At 40.9% G+C, this 17,736-nt stretch overlaps 1 protein-coding gene across 5 annotated transcripts in view; it reads left to right on the forward strand.

Annotated features, from left to right (window-relative positions):
- DBT (dihydrolipoamide branched chain transacylase E2) overlaps nucleotides 1–17,724 on the forward strand; it is a 39,274-nt gene extending 21,550 nt beyond the window's left edge. For 3 of the 5 annotated variants that reach the window (XM_013997349.3, XM_085023863.1, XM_003481505.5), the window contains 7 exons: nucleotides 2,591–2,712; nucleotides 5,256–5,472; nucleotides 6,220–6,386; nucleotides 10,088–10,165; nucleotides 10,926–11,117; nucleotides 11,383–11,454; nucleotides 15,031–17,724. In XM_013997349.3, coding sequence (XP_013852803.2) covers nucleotides 2,591–2,712; nucleotides 5,256–5,472; nucleotides 6,220–6,386; nucleotides 10,088–10,165; nucleotides 10,926–11,117; nucleotides 11,383–11,454; nucleotides 15,031–15,198 — 1,016 coding nt within the window. In that variant the 3' untranslated portion in view covers nucleotides 15,199–17,724. Of the gene's footprint in view, nucleotides 1–2,590; nucleotides 2,713–5,255; nucleotides 5,473–6,219; nucleotides 6,387–9,509; nucleotides 10,166–10,925; nucleotides 11,118–11,382; nucleotides 11,455–15,030 lie in introns of those variants that run through there. The other 2 variants (XR_014844661.1, XM_085023864.1) reach the window with 2 other exon arrangements.
- The last annotated feature ends 12 nt before the right edge of the window (nucleotides 17,725–17,736 follow it).

The following is a 17,736-nucleotide window of genomic DNA, read 5'->3' on the forward strand; positions in this document are numbered from 1 at the left end:
TACTAAATTGACAGTCTTCATGATAAAAAATGCTTATTTTTATCATGCTAGATTTTTTGTTTTTTTCCTAAAATTTAATGAAGGCTTTAAAAACTGTATCTAACTCCACTCCTGAAGGAATAAAATCCCACATGTTAAAATGTAGGCTGGAACCATGAAAATCACATCAATGGGAGAGTCATGAAGTTTTAGTTTAGTCTTAACTCCACCCCCTTAGAGTCTGTCTCTATGTTGGGAAAAAATCAAGAAATCTGCCCTGCATTCTTCTAACATTGTTGTGATCTTCAAAGGAGAAAATAAATATATGAGTTTACTTTATATAAGCATATAAAGACACTTAGAAAATTACCTAAAATGCTATTTATCAAGGTGGTATTTTAGAATTATAAGCTTTCTCAGACTTCCCATCGTGGTTGAGCAAAACGAATCTGACAGCATCCATGAGGATGCAGGTTTGATCCCTGGCCTCGTTCAGTGGGTTAAGGATCCAGCATTTCCATGAGCTGTGGTGCAGGTCACAGACATGGCTCAGATCCTGTGTTGTTGTGGCTGTGGATATGGTATAGGCTGGCAGCTGCAGCTCTAATTTGACCCCTAGCCTGGGAATCTCCATATGCTGCAGCTGCAGGCCTAAAAATACAAAAAAAAAAAAAAAAAAAAAAAGAGCTTTCTTCCAACAATTACATGCCTACTACAAATCATGTATGAGTGACTTGCAAGTCTTTGTTTTATTACCTAATATTTACACCAAAGTTGTTCTAAAAGGCAGCCCTACTTGGTGATGTATCAAAATGTTTTCCAGAAAGGTAAGTAGCAATAAATTACACAATTTTTGGAACTATTGTATACTAACTTGAATATAATATATTTGGGCATTTATGCATTTCTCTTATTGCCACAAATACGCATTATTCAAGTAAATATTTGGGATTCCTACAATTGAATGCCCTTGGTTTTTCTCTGGGTCTTAGTTCCTAATGCTAATCTTTCTTACTAGTTTCTTCAATAACTTTAACAGATGTGGAGAATACACGGGACTTCTCAAAAATGCAACAGAATTATGCTTTGAACAGTTGGGGTTGTATTCCAGCTTACTTGACCAGAAAGAAAATTTACTAGGGCCATGAATGAAAGGAAACAGCACAAACTGAATCAGTCCTAGGATTGAATCCCAACTCTTCACAGTTTATTAGGTGTATGATACTGGGCCAATCCTTTCATCTCTCAAGGCTCGCTCGCGCTCTCTTTTTTTTTTTTTTTGGCCGCACCTGTGGCATGTGGAAGTTCCTAGGCTAAGGATCAAACCTGTGCCATAGCAGTGACCCCAGCCACTGCAGTGATGATGCCAGACCCTTAACCCACTGTGCCACAAGAGAACTCCCAAGCCTCAATTTTTAAAATCTCTAATGGGAATAATAACACCTATCTTGCACAGTTGGGGTGAGTATTAAGATACTGCTTATCTAGTGCAGTGTGTGACATATACTAGATGCTTGTGGGAAGAAAAAATAATTTTCCCTCTACTGTCTGAGTTCTTAGCTGAGACTCCTGTAATTAAAGATCAATTAACAAGAGGAAAACAAACATGTATTAGTATGCAGACCTCATATATAACTGGAAGACATCCAGGAAAAAAAAATGAGTAACTCAAAGAGGTGGTTTTAGAATTAAGGTTTAAATACCATCTTAATAGGGAAAGGAATGTAGGCCTCTTAGGGGAGAGTAAATGATTTTTAGGAAAGATAAATTGGCTCTTAGAAAAAGGTATAGGAGGTATGACAGTTTGTGACAAAAGTTTGGGTGTGTTGCTGATTTCTGTTCCTTTCTCTTATGATAAGAGTCAAACTTCCCTGGTGGATGAAACTCCTGCAGAGAAAGTGTATGATTGAGTTCCTTTTGGAAGATGTCTTTAGGCACCCCAGAGAAAGTAAGCCTCTCTGCACTTGCTGTTTTTCAGGTGATGACAACTCAAAATAATCAGTACACCAAAGTGGCATATTTTCAGATGGCATGTCCTGAACTCCTACAATCATATTTTTTTTAATTAAAAAAAAAAAAAGAAATATTTATTTTCTTCTTAGGACTGTGGCACATGGAAGTTCCCAGGTTAGAGGTTGAATCAGAGCTGCAGCTGCAGCTGCCAGCCTACACCACAGCCACAATAATACCAGATCCTTAACCCACTGAGTGAGGCCAGGGATTGAGCTCGCGTCCTCATGGATATTAGTCAGGTTTTTAACCTGTTGAGCCACAACGGGAACTCCAAGAAAAAACTTAAATGCTATGTTATCTTAGGAAAGCATTCAAGATTGTCACAGATTTTACATGACTTTTCATGTAATTTATCTTGCATTCGATTCATTTCATGCCGTATATATATCACAGTGCCAGGTACCAGTATACCCCACCTTGCTCACTCCATACCTATTGGTTTTTCCATTTTAAAGCTGTATTCTGTCCTGAAGTAGCTCATCTATTATGCTTTTTGACTATAAATTTTCAGTTAAATTTATTTATATATTTTAAGACACTAATCTTGTTGTTGTTTTACTATTTTCAACTAAAGAGTACAATTTTGCCTTGTTACCAGATTCAGAAGAAGATGTTGTTGAAACTCCTGCTGTGTCCCATGATGAACATACACACCAAGAGATAAAGGGCCACAAAACACTGGCAACTCCAGCAGTTCGTCGCCTTGCAATGGAAAACAATGTGAGTTTTACTTAATATTTAAGTATGAGCTCGCATACACTTTTATCTATGAAAAATTGCCCAGGTATGCCATGATGAGATAGCTGGAGTTGGGATTAAAGAAAACATGAAAATGTCTGTTACTGAAACATGATAGTTGCATGAATGTCCTCACAAGAAATTAGAAGAAAATTGTGAACTTTTTATTCCTATTAATTGAAGTGTGGTTTTATTATTCCTTCTGGGAGCCTAATAACAGTCAGGACTGCTGTTTCTTTAGCACATATAAATACTAGTGTCTTAAGTCAGGTGCTCTAGAAGCACAGCTTGAGACAGGGATGCGAGAACATGTGCTTGAATGATCGAGTGATCACCTTGACTAGGAATGAGTAGGGAAGGGAAGGAAAATGGGCCAGGCAAGGATGTGACCTCAACCATCTGCCACATCTCAGGGAGGTGGGGAAAACCACAGAATTGTACTGACCTGAGTCAAGGAGCCCAACCTTTTGTGTTCTCTCTTACCACCTTTTTTGTTTGTTTGTTTTTGCTTTTTTTTTTTTTTTGCTTTTTAGGGTGGCACCCATGGCATATGGAAGTTCCCAGGCTAGGGATCTAATTGGAAATGCAGTTGCTGGCCTACACCACAGCCACGGCAACACTGGATCCTTAACCCACCGATGGAGGCCAGAGATTGAACCCCTGTCTTCATGAATACTAATTGGGTTCTTAACCCACTGAGCCATGATGGGAACTCCTGTGTCTTTTTATCAAATTGAGTTAAATTTAATGAGAATGTTTTATCTCTGTAACCAAGCATAGGCAGTGATTAAATAAAGCCAGATCACATGTTTCCAAAAAGTATCATGAGTACCTACTGAGAAGTGAAATTCTATCATCTACTGTTTATTCCATAGAAAGCATTAATGTAAGTTAAGTATTTGACCCTTAACTTGGGCTGAGAAAATCCCATTCCAAATATGCCTCAATAAAGTTAATGTCAGTGTTTTGTATTCATCTTTCTAAAACAGTCATCAGGAAAAACTAATTTGAGAGCTTTTGTAGCATGATTATTTTAACTATTACATGTTTGCTGGTGGCCAAGATTAGAAACATTGGTCTTTTTATTTATTTATTTATTTATTTTTGGTCTTTTTGGCCTTTTCTAGGGCTGCTTCCCTCAACATGTGGAGGTTCCCAGGCTAGGGGTCGAATCGGAGCTGTAGCCGCCAGCCTACGCCAGAGCCACCCACAGCAACTTGGGATCCGAGCCGCGTCTGCGACCTACACCACAGCTCACGGCAACGCCGGATCGTTAACCCACTGAGCAAGGGCAGGGATTGAACCCGCAACCTCATGGTTCCTAGTCGGATTCGTTATCCACTGAGCCACTAGGGGAACTCCTGGTCTGTCTTTATTAGAGTGTTTAACTCTTACTCTGAGTTCAGGTTAAAAACCTGACATAGTGTTCCTGAGGATGTGGGTTCGATCTCTGGCCTCAGCTAAGAATCCAGCGTTGCCTTGAGCTGAGGTGTAGATCAAAGATGCAGCTCAGATCCAGCATTGCTGTGGCTGTGGTATAGGCTGGCAGCTGTAGATCTGATTCAACTCCTAGCCTGGGATCTTCCATATGCTGCAGGTATGGCCCTAAAAAGGAAAAAAAAAAAAAAAAAAAAAAAAAGACATGCAAGAAATTTAAAAATAGTTGTCTATTTTAAAATGTCAGTTTTCATAAACTTCTGTGGATTATACACAGTGCAGATCCTGCATTGTTGCCACATGAGCAAATGAACAGTGTATACAGACATAGCAAATGATTGCTTATGAAGGGGAGCTATACAGATCATAGCATGCTATTAAGATTAGTCATTTCGGGAGTTCCCGTCGTGGCACAGTGGTTAACGAATCCGACTAGGAACCATGAGGTTGCGGGTTCGATCCCTGCCCTTGCTCAGTGGGTTAAGGGTCCGGCGTTGCCGTGAGCTGTGGTGTAGGTTGCAGACGCGGCTCGGATCCCGCGTTGCTGTGGCTCTGGCATAGGTCGGTGGCTACAGCTCCGATTCAACCCCTAGCCTGGGAACCTCCGTATGCCGCTTGAGTGGTCCAAGAAATAGCAACAACAACAACAAAAAGACAAAAAAAAAAAAGATTAGTCATTTCCATGGAGTTCCCGTCGTGGCACAGTGGTTAACGAATCCGACTAGGAACCATGAGGTTGCGGGTTTGATCCCTGGCCTTGCTCAGTGGGTTAAGGATCCGGCGTTGCCGTGAGCTGTGGTGTAGGTCGCAGATTCAGCTTGGGCGTTGCTGTGGCTCTGGCATAAGCCGGTGGCTACAGCTCTGATTAGACCCCTAACCTGGGAACCTCCATATGCTGCAGGAGCGGCCCTAGAAAAGCCAAAAAGACAAAAAAAAAAAAAAAAAAAAAAGATAAGTCATTTCCTTATACTAATTTATTGGGCAGAGGTACTTTTACCTTCAGTTCATTTAATTCCATCTAGAGACCTTGATGGATTTATTTATTTTTTGATAGTTTTATTTTTAGCATTAAGATGTCATTTTTCTAGATTAAGCTGAGTGAAGTTGTTGGCTCAGGAAAAGATGGCAGAATACTTAAAGAAGATATTCTCAACTATTTGGAAAAGCAAACAGGAGCTATATTACCTCCTTCACCAAAAGCTGAAATTATACCACCTCCACCAAAACCAAAAGACAGAACTATTCCTATACCAATATCAAAACCTCCAGTGTTCACAGGCAAAGACAGAACAGAACCTATAAAAGGTAATAATTACAGTAATGGAAGGTAAATGGTGCAATTTATTTGGGGGGAAGCTATTTCAGCATGATGAAATTATAGTTTTTCTAAGGAAAGCTTCAATATATATTGATAATTTTTGAAGAGTAACATGTTAGCAGATTTCCTAGAGTATGAAGTTGTACATAGACAATATCTTTTTTGTCTGTTTGTTTGTTTGTTTGTCTATTTGTTTGTTAGGGCCACACTTACGACATGTGGAAGTTCCCAGGCTGGGGTCGAATTGGAGCTCCAGCTGCCGGCCTACCCCACAGCTCATGGCAACGCCAGATCCTTAACCCACTGAGCAAGCAAGGCCAGGGATATTAAACATTCACCATTTTTTGTTAGCTTTCATAACAGCTGCTTCTGATTTGTTACTTATTGACTCTTAGGATGATTAAGTTCCAGAAGAGCAGCTTTGCAAGAAAGCCATTGTGTAAATACATGGCTTGCATCCTTTTGAATTTTTTATATGCCACAGCATTGGAAGAAGTTACCTGTTACATTATTACACTTGACACCAACTGTTGTGCTGCAGTCAGTGCTTCAGCATTGAAATTAATGTCTTTCAAGTTATATAATGAAGATGGTAGCTCCAAGAGGAATAGTTTAGTTGAGAATAAGTGATGTTAGAGAGCCTTCAATTTTAGTTTTTAAAGGGATTAAAGGATTTATTTTATATATATATATGTGTATATATATATATTGTTTTGTTTTTTAATGTTTCCCAGGCTTTCACAAAGCAATGGTCAAGACCATGTCTGCAGCCCTGAAGATACCTCACTTTGGGTATTGTGATGAGGTTGACCTTACTGAACTGGTTAAGCTCCGTGAAGAATTAAAACCCATTGCTCTGGCTCGTGGAATTAAACTCACCTTTATGCCCTTCTTCTTAAAGGTGAGATTTCATTCATTTCAAACAAGGCTACAGTAAGACATTTAAGTTTCGTTGCAGGTGCACAATGTGTTAACTATGGGTTTGAATAAAAAATGTATTTCTCACAATATCACATAGATAGAAAAATGTGTCAAGGAAGTTTATAGAATTGAGATGTCCATATCAGATTATTTCTTTGAGCTGGGTGAGAATTGTCCTGCCAGTTAGGTAAAGCTTTTAATATCTAGAAGGATCACTCCAGCAAAGTCCTGATTTGAACGGAAGTGCGACTTGGGACTCACCTTTTGCTTTTTGACAGACTTACTAGTACTAGTTTCCTAAGTCTTGGGACCAGTATCAAAAAGAATAAGACCTTCCATTGATCTTGAGCAGCTCACAGTCTAGCTCACTTAACCAGCATCTATGAAGCAGCTACCCTGGGCCCAGCACCATACCAAGCCTGCTGCATATACCATCTCTTTTAACTCTCAGAACAACCCTGACATGTCGGTATTACTACCCCCATTTTCCATTTAAGGATGTTGGGGCTCAGAGAAGTTGAGACCTTGTCAAGGATTTATATCTAATAAGTGGAGAACTTATTTCAAGTTCTTTCTCTTTCTCTAGCTCCAGGGTGGCTTCCCACCAGCCCTTTCTGCACTGTACCAAGACTAATCTTCTGTAGATCAAATTACTGTATTAGTTCCTTGTTCTTTTCCGTGGTTCTGTTTCAGGGTTGCCTTTAGGATAGTTTCTAAATGCCTTACACTGACGTGAAAAAATATCACCCTGAACCTGTGCTGCCTACCTCCCCAGCCTTCTCCCTCACAGTCAGCCCCTCTGCTGTAGTCAGCTATGTGCAGGCACTAAAATACACAGCTCCACCTGAGGTACCGCCTCCTCCCTCCCATCAAATACATGTACATTCTAAACACCAAACTTTGTTCCAGTTTAGCCTCCTACAGAAGCCTGTGGCTGTCACAGTTTGAGTTAAATAGTCTTTTCTTTCCCATTGCAATTTATCTCAAGATAGTGAAAGTGTTTATACTCAGTTGTCCCTTCTCTGATGCTGAGTCTCAAAAGGCAGAAACTGTTCTCTTGTATCTCCATCTTTTTAACAACTCCCCTCTTGGGTAAGGGGATGCTCTATAAACATGAGGTGTAGTAGGTGGCAACACATGTGAGCTCTGGTCTCTATACAGCTGGCCTCTATAGAGGCCAGCAATTGAAACACAGGGATGAGATCACTAAAATTGGACTTCCCGCTGTAGGACAATGGGACCGGCAGCATCCCTGCAGCACCAGGACGCAGGTTCGATTCCTGGCCTGGCACAGTGGGTTAAAGGATCTGACATTGCCGCAGCTGTGGCTGGTTTGCAACTGCAGCTTGGATCCAGTCCCTGGTCTGGGTACTCCACATGATGTGGGGTGGCCAAAAAAGGAAAAAGGGGGGTATAAAAAAGAGCACCCGAATTTTGTGTGAAAGAGAAGAAAAGAAGGCTGAGAGTTTACATCAGTGTTTACGGCGTAGGTAGAACTTGAATTGGCAGAGGCAGTGGAACAAGGTGAGTGACGTCTGTGGTTTGGCCATAGGAGAAGCTGGAAAGAGCCCCTGAAAAGCCAGGCGTAACTAGTGCTCTCTAACAGACCACCCCCAAATGTAATGGTTTGATAAAAGCCATTTATTATTTCTCATGAGTCTCCAGGTAGCAGGACCTGTTTGCTGATCTTGGCAGAACTCTCTCATACATCTACAGACAGCTGATAGGTTGAGTAGGGCCAGCTAGTATAGGATGGCCTCAGCGAAGATGACTCGTTTCTCTTCTGGATGTCTCTCCCATCTGCCCAGTATTCGAGCCTTCATGTGGTCTCAGTACTGGCAGAGGTGAAGAGAGATAAACACTTTTCCCAAGCTGTGCTGTGTCAAGTTTGTTTTTTGTTTGTTTGCTTGTTTCTTACTTTTTTTTTTTTGTCTTTAAGGCCACACCTGCGTCATATGAAAGTTCCCAGGCTAGGAGTCAGATTGAAGCAGTAGCCATTGGTCTACACCACAGCCACAGCAATGCAGGATCTGAGCTTATCTGTGACCTACACCTCGGCTCACGGCAACACTGGATCCCACCCTCTGAGCGAGGCCAGGCAGGATAGGAGTCAAATCAGAGCTGCAGCTGTTGGTCTCTACCACCGCTCACAGCAATGCCAGATCCTTAACCTACTGAGCAAGGCCAGGGATCAAACCTGCATGGATACTAGTCTGCACCACAATGGGAACTTCTGCAACATACTATTTTTAATGTATAATACTTTAACCTTATTTATGGACTTTATATAAATATTAAGGTTATAGTTATCATCAAATGCTTAATAAAACTTGCCCTAACTGTCTAATTCAAGGGTGCAATTTCCTTTTTTTATCAAGACCACGGACCTGCCGACAAAGATAACACAGCACAATGCATATAAAGAACTCTTAATTGAACTAAATGAAGGCAGTAGGGGAAGAAATTTTTTCTTTTTTGCTTTTTAGGGCCGCACTTGCAGCATATGGAGGTTCCCAGACCAAGGGTCAAATCGGAGCTACAGCTGCTGGCCTGTGCCACAGCCACAGCAACACCGGATCCCAACCGTGTCTGCAACCTACACTGCAGCTCATGGCAATGACAGATCCTTAATCCACTGAGTGAGGCCAGGGATCCAACTCGAAACCTCATGGTTCCTAGTCAGATTTGTTTCTGCTGCGCCACAACAGGAAGTCCAGGAATTCTTTATAAGGACAATCCTTAAGCATTTATTTTCATTTATAATTGAATACAAGGCAGGACAATCAAGTGCAGTGTGTGAACTTTGATTAGATCCTGGATGGGCAGAGAACCAGCTATAACGAGCATATTGAAGACAGAGAAATGATATTCAAGGGAACAAAGGGAAGGGAGAGAGGAAATGAAGGCGGAGTGGAAAGACATAAATGGTTGATTCAGGGAGTTGGGCTCTTAAGTAAATGTTTGCACCAGTTCTGCCCTTCACTACACCAAGGACCCCAGGTGAAACACTGGCCTCAAATCCTTATCCCTTGTTCTTTCTGCACAGGGAAATAGCTTACTGCCTTTTTCGTGTTTTAATTCAAAGTATTTCTTTGAACTACAGGTTTACTTCTCATGGAAATCTTAAGACTCTACATGTAAGTGAAGAAAACACATAGAATTTAGACATTGTACTTCGATCAGTCTGCATAGTTGTTTTGAAAATCTCCGTGATGTTTACAAGTCACCTGACTTTTATTCCTTTTTTTTTTTTTTTTTTTTTTTCTTTTTGTCTTTTAGGGCTGCACCTGCAGCATATGAAAGTTCCTAGGTTAGGGGTCAAATGGGAGCTGTAGCTGTCAGCCTACAGCAACGAGGGACTCAGGTTTCATCTGCGACCTACACCACAGCTCACGGCAACACCAGATCCTTAACCCACTGAGCAAGGCCAGGGATACTAGTCGGGTTTGTTACTGCTGAGCCATGACGGGAACTCCTATTCTTAAACGATTAGGGTGACTTAGTTCCACCTTGCTGAATGTTCACATAAGGAGTAATATGCCTGGTACATGTAGACTTGAACTTAAACTCAGCTTAAATAAGAGTTCTCTCTCCCCATCCTTTACACCTCCTGTTACTTCAAATCCCCTATCCTTGCGGAGTTAAAAAGTGCTGACATTGTATTTTCTCTCTGTTGAATAGGCTGCTTCCTTGGGATTGCTGCAGTTTCCCATCCTTAATGCTTCTATGGATGAAAACTGCCAGAGCATAACATATAAGGTGGGCAATGTGTTGTGAAGACGTCATTTAAGTAAAAGATGGTGCAGATATGCTTGCAGGTTAAAGAAGCTCTGTTACGCCTCAAACAGCGATCTTCTTTAGACTAGAAATAAAAGTATGGGGTAAAATATTAAACGGAATATAAACTTACTGATATTGATGTTGGTTTTGCTGGTTAATAATTAATGATACTATTCAGATAGGCAGATTGCCATTTTTAACCCCTTTGGGTTTTCCAGTTAAAGTTATAGAAATATATACCTAGAAGGCAATGGGTTATGTTTTCTTTTAACTGTTTTCTTTTTCATGTAATATGTTTTGGACATCATTACATGTCCATAAATATAGCTTTGTCATCCTTAGTTTAGCCAGTGACTTACTGATAAACATTTTAATTGTTTGCAGTTTCTCAATCTTACAAACAGTTTGACCTCAACATCTCTGTGCATCTCTAGCTACTTCTGCATTTATCTCCTTAATACATATTTTTGTAAATGTTGTTACATGTTGTTAAATGTTCTCCAGAAAGTCTGTACAGAAATAACTTATTGCCGTATATTCTTACCAAAAAAGATATATATAAAATATATATATATCTTTTCAAAAAAATCCTTTTAAAAACCCTTTAAAATGATTTCTTTTAAATGATCACCATATCTAGTGGAAATAGTTCTCAATAGTTGTGTTTATAAGGCAGGGAGGTTGATCCTCTCTTACCTGTTAGCTTATGAAAAGGCCTGCTGTGTAATTGTTTTTTAAGGCTTCTCATAACATTGGTGTGGCAATGGATACAGATCAGGGCTTGATTGTTCCTAATGTGAAGAACGTTCAGATCTGCTCCATATTTGAGGTCGCCACTGAATTGAACCGCCTCCAGAAGTTGGGCTCTGCGGGCCAGCTCAGCACCCCTGATCTTACAGGAGGAACGTTTACTCTTTCCAACATTGGATCAGTGAGTAATAGTAATGTTCAAGTTCAGACATCATAACAAGATTTATGATCATATGCTCAGTTCAAAATAAAAACTTTCAGAGTTCCTGTGTGGCTCAATGGGTTAAGGATCCTGTGTTGTCACCGCTGAGGCATGGGTTTGATCCTTGGCCTGGGAACTTCCACATGCACGGGCATAGCCAAAAAGAAACATATATATAAACTTTTACTTGCCATTTCTTCCTCAAAATCTTCATTTTTCTACTCTTTTTTTTTTTTTTTTTAAGATTGGTGGTACCTATGCCAAACCAGTGATACTACCACCCGAAGTGGCAATTGGGGCCCTTGGAGCAATTAAGGTATGTGTGTTAAATAACTAAAAAAAAAGGTTTAAGCAAACTGGGAGAGTAAAGACAAAGAGTATGCATTTCTGAGGTTTTCCCCTCACTTTGTAGGTTTGAGTATGGTATTGAGTTCAGTAAGGCAATTATTTCTTCCTAAGAACTGGGCCTGCAGTTCTGGTGGTTGCCTCTCTGTAGACTAAATGCCGGTGGTCTCAGTCATTTCCGTAAGGATCTACCATGGTGGATTATGCCAGGCACAGATGTGAGTTTTTATGAATAATCACAAATACAGCCAACCTGAGTCTATCAAAATACCTTTATTCCAGAATACCAAAGAATAATAGTAAGCCAATCCAAATTGTTATTTATAACAGTGAGACACCATTGAGAGAGCATTTTTCTCAAACTTCATTCAACAATCACTGAGAGTGCTTGTTAAAAATGCATATTTCTAGGGGTTCTCCTGTGGTGCAGCAGGCTAAGGTTCTGGTGTTGTCATTGCAATGGCTTGGGTTGCTGCTGTGGCACAGGTTCAATCCCTGGCCCAGGAACTTCCAGGTGCCATAGGCACGGGGGAAAAAAAAAAAAGAAGCAGATTTCTTGGCTTTGGGGACAGAGCCTCCAAAACTTACGTATTAAACAAGGTCCAGGTGGTTCCAGCATGAGTGAGCTGTGGCCACGTACATCCACGTTGTTTGCAACCATCACCACCATCCATCCCCAGGACTTTCTGAATCTTCCCAAACTGAACCTCTGTATGTATGTACCACATTTTGTTTAGCTATTCATCTCGAATGAGTGTTTGGTTTGTTTCCATTTTTTAGCTATTGTGAATAATGCTGCTATAAACATTGATGTACAATTGTCTGTTTGCGATGTCTTTTTTCAGAATCATCTTAATGGTTTATTCTAGCTATGAGGCATAGTTCTTGGAGTATAAATCTTCATAGGGATTTAATGTAGCTAAACTTGGTTAGGGACAAATAATCTTTCATTCTTTTCTCCCTTTGAGTCATCTCTCCTTTGCCATCTTCTGTTTTCACTGTAAATTTTTTAAATTTATTATATTGAAGTATAGTTGTTAATTCTGCTGTACAGCAAAGTGATTCGGTTTATATATATGTATATATACACACATACATATATATTCTTTTCCATTGTGCTTTATTACAGGATATTGACTATAGTTCCCCTGTGCTATACATTAGGACCTTGTAGTTTATCCATTCTATATATAGTAGTTTGCTTCTGCTACTCCCCAAACTGCCAATTCAATCTTCCCTCCCCCTCAACCCTTGGCAACCAAAATCTCTTCTCTGTTAACTGTGAGTCTGTTTCTGTTTCATAGCTAAGTTCCTTTGTGTCATATTTTAGATTTCACATATAAATGATATTACTGGTATTTGTCTTTTTGTTTTTTTTTTGGGTTTTTTTGGTCTTTTTTGGCATTTCTAGGGCCGCTCCCTCGGCATATGGAGGTTCCCAGGCCAGGGGTCAAATCAGAGCTGTAGCCACCAGCCTACGCCAGAGCCACAGCAATGTGGGATCCGAGCCGCGTCTGCAGCCTACACCACAGCTCATGGCAACGCCGGATCCTTAACCCACTGAGCAAGGCCAGGGATAGAACCCACAACCTCATGGTTCCTAGTCATATTCGTTAACCACTGCGCCACGATGGGAACTCCTGGTATTTGTCTTTTTTCTCTGACTTAACTTCATCTCGCTTGGGTCCATCCATGTTGCTGCAAATGGCATTATTTCATTCTTTTTTTATGACTGAGTAGTATTCCATTATGTATAAATGATACGTACTATTCATCTTTTTGTTGGACATTTAGGTTGTTTCCACATCTTGGCTATGGCAAATAGTGCTGCTGTGAACATTGAGGTGCATGTATCTTTTCAGTTATAGTTTTGTCTGGATATATGCCCAAGAGTGGGATTGCTGGATCATATAGTAATTCTATTTTTTAGTTTTTTAAGAAATCTCCATTATGTTTTGATTAGCTTCTGGACTAATTTACATTCCCACTAACTGTTTTTATTTATTTATTTATTTTGGTCGTGGCATGTGGTAGCTTGATGTAGGATCTCAATTCCCAGACCAGTGATGGACCCCAGGCCACGGCAGTGAAAGCACCAATTCCTAACCACTAGACCACCAGGGAACTCCCTCCACCAACAGTTTTCACCATAAATTTTAAATGTTATAAGTAGTCTTAAGTCACTAGAATCTCTACTTTACTCGGTTCTCAGTATCTTATCTTTCTTGACCTGTTAGCTTCACTTGAGTTCGGAAAACATTCTTCATGGTGACTTGGGAACTACCTACTAGTCTGCTTTTCTCCTACCTACTTCCTATTCCCTGTGAGTCTCCTTTGCCCGTACCTCCTCATCTCCCAATCTTGAAACACTGGAGCACCGCAGGGCTCGGGTCTGGCCCTTTTCTTTCTCTGATTCCGTCTCTTGGCTTTAAATGCCATTTCTATGCTGATGGCTTTCAAGTTTGTATCTCCAGACTAGATAGATTCCTTCCTTCAACTCCAAACTCATAGCCCCTGCTTGGATGTCTAACAAGTGCCCCGTTGTCCTCACCACCCTCACCCTCACACCTGCTCCTCTGAAATCTGCCCCCTTTTTTTCTTTTTGTCTTTTTAGGGCCGCACCTGTGGCTTACGGAGGTTCCCAGGCTAGGGGTCAAATCCGAGCTGTAGCTGCTGGCCTACACCACAGCCACAGAAACGTGGGATCCAAGCCACGTCTGCAACCTACACCACAAGTCTTGGTAACGCTGGATCCTTAACCCACTGAGCGAGGCCAGGGATCGAACCTTTGTCCTCAGTTATATTCATTCCACTGAGCCACCATGATGGGAACTGCCACTCTTAAGTCTTAACAACATGCCCCACCCTCAGCCTGCTCCCTGTGACCCCATCTCCCACTTCTCACCCCGGCCCCTCCACGGCAGCTGCCCCGCAGACTTTGGTGGGCCTCAACACTCCAGTCATGCTTCCCTTCAGCGAGGACACCTTCTCGGCAGGCTTTCCCTGCCCACTCTGTCAAAAAAAAATGCACCCTCTCCCCCATTTCTACCTCCAGCCTACAATCTCTATCCCTATTCCCAAGTGCTTTGTTTTGTTTGGTTTGCACTTTTTGCTGTCTGTCAGACTATGTACGTTTTGCCTGTCTTAATCACCTGCCCCTCCCCATTAAACACCTGAGCTCCAAAAGGGCAAGGATTGTTATGTGTTTTGTTCATTGCTTTATCCCCAGAGTCTAGGGAGTACCTGGTATGTAGTAGGTGCTCAGTAAATGTCTGTTATATAATTGAAATCTGCAATGAAATTTACTGTACAGATGAAACAGTACATTGTACAGGAGACGAGAACTAGCTTGGAGAAACTCTGAAAGCTTGACGTATGTATGCACAAAGTTTGGCAAAGGGGGACTTGGCGTTTTGAAAACTCCTTTGGGGTGCCCCTTTCCTCTCTATTTTAGGGAGGGGGATTTGCCTACTCTTTTCATCGCAGCTGTTGCCAGAGCTCGCCTTGAGCAAGTGACACCTGACTCTGTCCCTTTCCTCATTTGTAGGCCCTTCCCAGATTTAATGAGAAGGGAGATGTACATAAGGCCCAGATCATGAACGTGAGCTGGTCAGCAGATCACAGAATTATTGATGGCGCTACAATGTCACGCTTCTCTAATTTGTGGAAATCCTACTTAGAAAACCCCAGTCTTATGCTGCTAGATCTGAAATGAAGATTCATAAGACGTCCTTGAACTTTCTTTCCGAGCTTCCAAAGGAAAAGCAGAGCCCAGCCGTGCCGCACATGTTCTTCCTTACAGTTGGTGTCGCCAACGGTTTGTGATACGGGATGAAGATTCTGAGGCACAGTGTGTATCACTGTTCTGTTAGACTTTCTGCAGAAGACAGATAATGGTGTAAAGTTCTCCTTGGCTGTCAATTTTGTAGGTCCTAGTGTGACTTCTTAATGTGGTGCTGAGGTCTTCGTGTTAATGGAATAAAACTGGCAGGAACAATGAAATCAATGTTACTTGAAGACAGGCACCTATATGCAGTATTTGCCCTTTTTTTTAAATTTTAAACTAACTCTTAGTGAAACTTGTCCATTACACTTAGTTAGGAACAGGAATTTATATGTAAAAATCTTTCTATTGCCCCGCAATAATGCAAATTGTTGTACAAAATAAGTGCAATTATACGTAGCTTTTAAGATATACAAGAATGTGTTGCTCTGTAGAGATTATCATCTGTAAGTGTCTTATTTGTATAAATTAATATCTTTTAAAAGGGAAAATTACAAGCTAATCTTAAAAATGCCCAATTATAATTTTATAATCAGTGAGGCTATTAAAGGTATTTGTTTAAAATGGATATACTTTTAGAATTTTGGTAATATTTTGGTGTTTTATTGGGAAAACTTCACCCTTTGCAGCCTTGCTTCGTGTAAGGAAGGCACTTTAAATATAACAGGCTGTTGACATTGTCTTACATTCAGAAGTCCATTGCCTTTTAGCTTTTTTTTTTTAAACTTTCTTGGCTGCCCCTAAAAAATAGGCTAGATTAAGAAGTTATGTTCTTGGAGTTCCCATCATGGCTCAGTGGTTAATGAATCTGACTAGGAACCATGAGACTGCGTGTTCAATCCCTGAGTGAGGTGCTCAGTGGGTTAAGAATCTGGCGTTGCCATGAGCTGTGGTGTAGGTCGTAGATGAGGCCCAGATCCTGCGCTGCTATGGCTGTGGTGTAGGCTTGCAGCTACAGTTCCGATTAGACCCCTAGCCTGGGAACCTCCATATGCTGCAGGTATGGCCCTAGAAAAGACAAAAAAAAAGAGAAGTTATGTTCTAGTCCATTCTCTGTATCCTGAGAAGGAATATGAATAACAGGAGAGAGACGAGTAATGGGTAATTATGGACAGTAAAATAATACATTTTGTACAGAAATAAAGGTATCCTCATAATCATTTTGTTAGAGGCCCACCTGAATCAGAAATAGCACCAAGGTGAATTATAATCCACCATTTTGATTTGCATTAAGAAATTCATGTTTTGTTTTTTTTCTTTTTAGGGCTGCACTCTCGGCATAAGGAGCTTCCCAAGGCTAGGGTTTAAACTGGAGCTGCAGCTGCCGGCCTACATCAGAGCCACAGCAGCACCGGATTGAGCTGCGTCTTCAACCTACACCACAGCTCACAGCAACGCCAGATCCTTAACCCACTGAGAGAGGGCATGGATCAAACCCACACCCTCATGGATACCAGTCGGGTTTGTTACCGCTGAATCACAGCGGGAACTTGCCGAGACCAGCTCAGCAAGATGGGGCTGAAGAACAGGTGCTGTGAGATTTAAGGGGAAAAGTTAACATAAAACAAGACACAGAGACATTTATCTTAAGTAAAGGTGGGAACCAGGGGACTCAAGGTCTCAGGGATCAAGAGCTCCCCCTCAAGAAACCACACTGCTTTTATTGTGCTCTTTGGGATTATGTCAAGTGAGGAGGGGGCTATGGGTAGAGGACGTACAGTTTTTTTTTTATTATTTCATAAGTTCTTTTATTGTTTTAAAAGTCACTTAGCTGGTAAAAGGTTAAGCTTTTACTCTGACCTTTAGGCACATAACAATCATTAGCTTTTGAGTTACCTATCTATGCATAGCATTCCAGAGAATCTTCACTGTGCTTCCTCAAATGGCATGCCTATTTGTGGCAACCCTGCATGCCTAGGTTTGCATCTTGGTTCTCTTTGTTAATGCATATTCTGCTAACAACCACTCATAAACCACTTGGCCATGAGGTTCCTCTTTCTCTTATCCCTTAGAGGACATATCATGCTTGTGCAAGCACGGCCTGCCAATCTGCACAGGTCTGAGGTGCCTAGACCAATGCATTATGTCCTCATTCAGCTGACCCTATGAATAGCTTATGCCTTTAGGTCTTTGTTCTTAAGCTTAAGTCATTTACCAGCACTGTGACTGTTTTTCAAGCAGGAAGATGGGATTTTTCAGCAAAGAGGCTAAGAAAATATTGTAGAGACATGTCTCGCAGCAGGAACTCCCAGATTATTTCTAATATCATCTGGTTGAATGCCGTGTGTTCAAGTGAAGTTTTGTGACAAAAGAGAAATTCTTTTAATGACTACTTGGTTTTTTTAATAAATGGAAATGATGTATAAATTAGAAAATAATGGATCGAATGAATGTTACTCTTTTTCAAATTCAGATAGTATGAAGAGTTGCAAAGAAAATAAAATCATTACAATCCTACCACTATTAACA

The sequence above is a fragment of the Sus scrofa genome, chromosome 4 (genome assembly GCF_054392235.1).
Source record: "Sus scrofa isolate SSC_HxYL_T2T_F1_AM1 chromosome 4, Sscrofa_HxYL_maternal_Yorkshire_Landrace_v2.0, whole genome shotgun sequence".
Taxonomy (NCBI): domain Eukaryota; kingdom Metazoa; phylum Chordata; class Mammalia; order Artiodactyla; family Suidae; genus Sus; species Sus scrofa.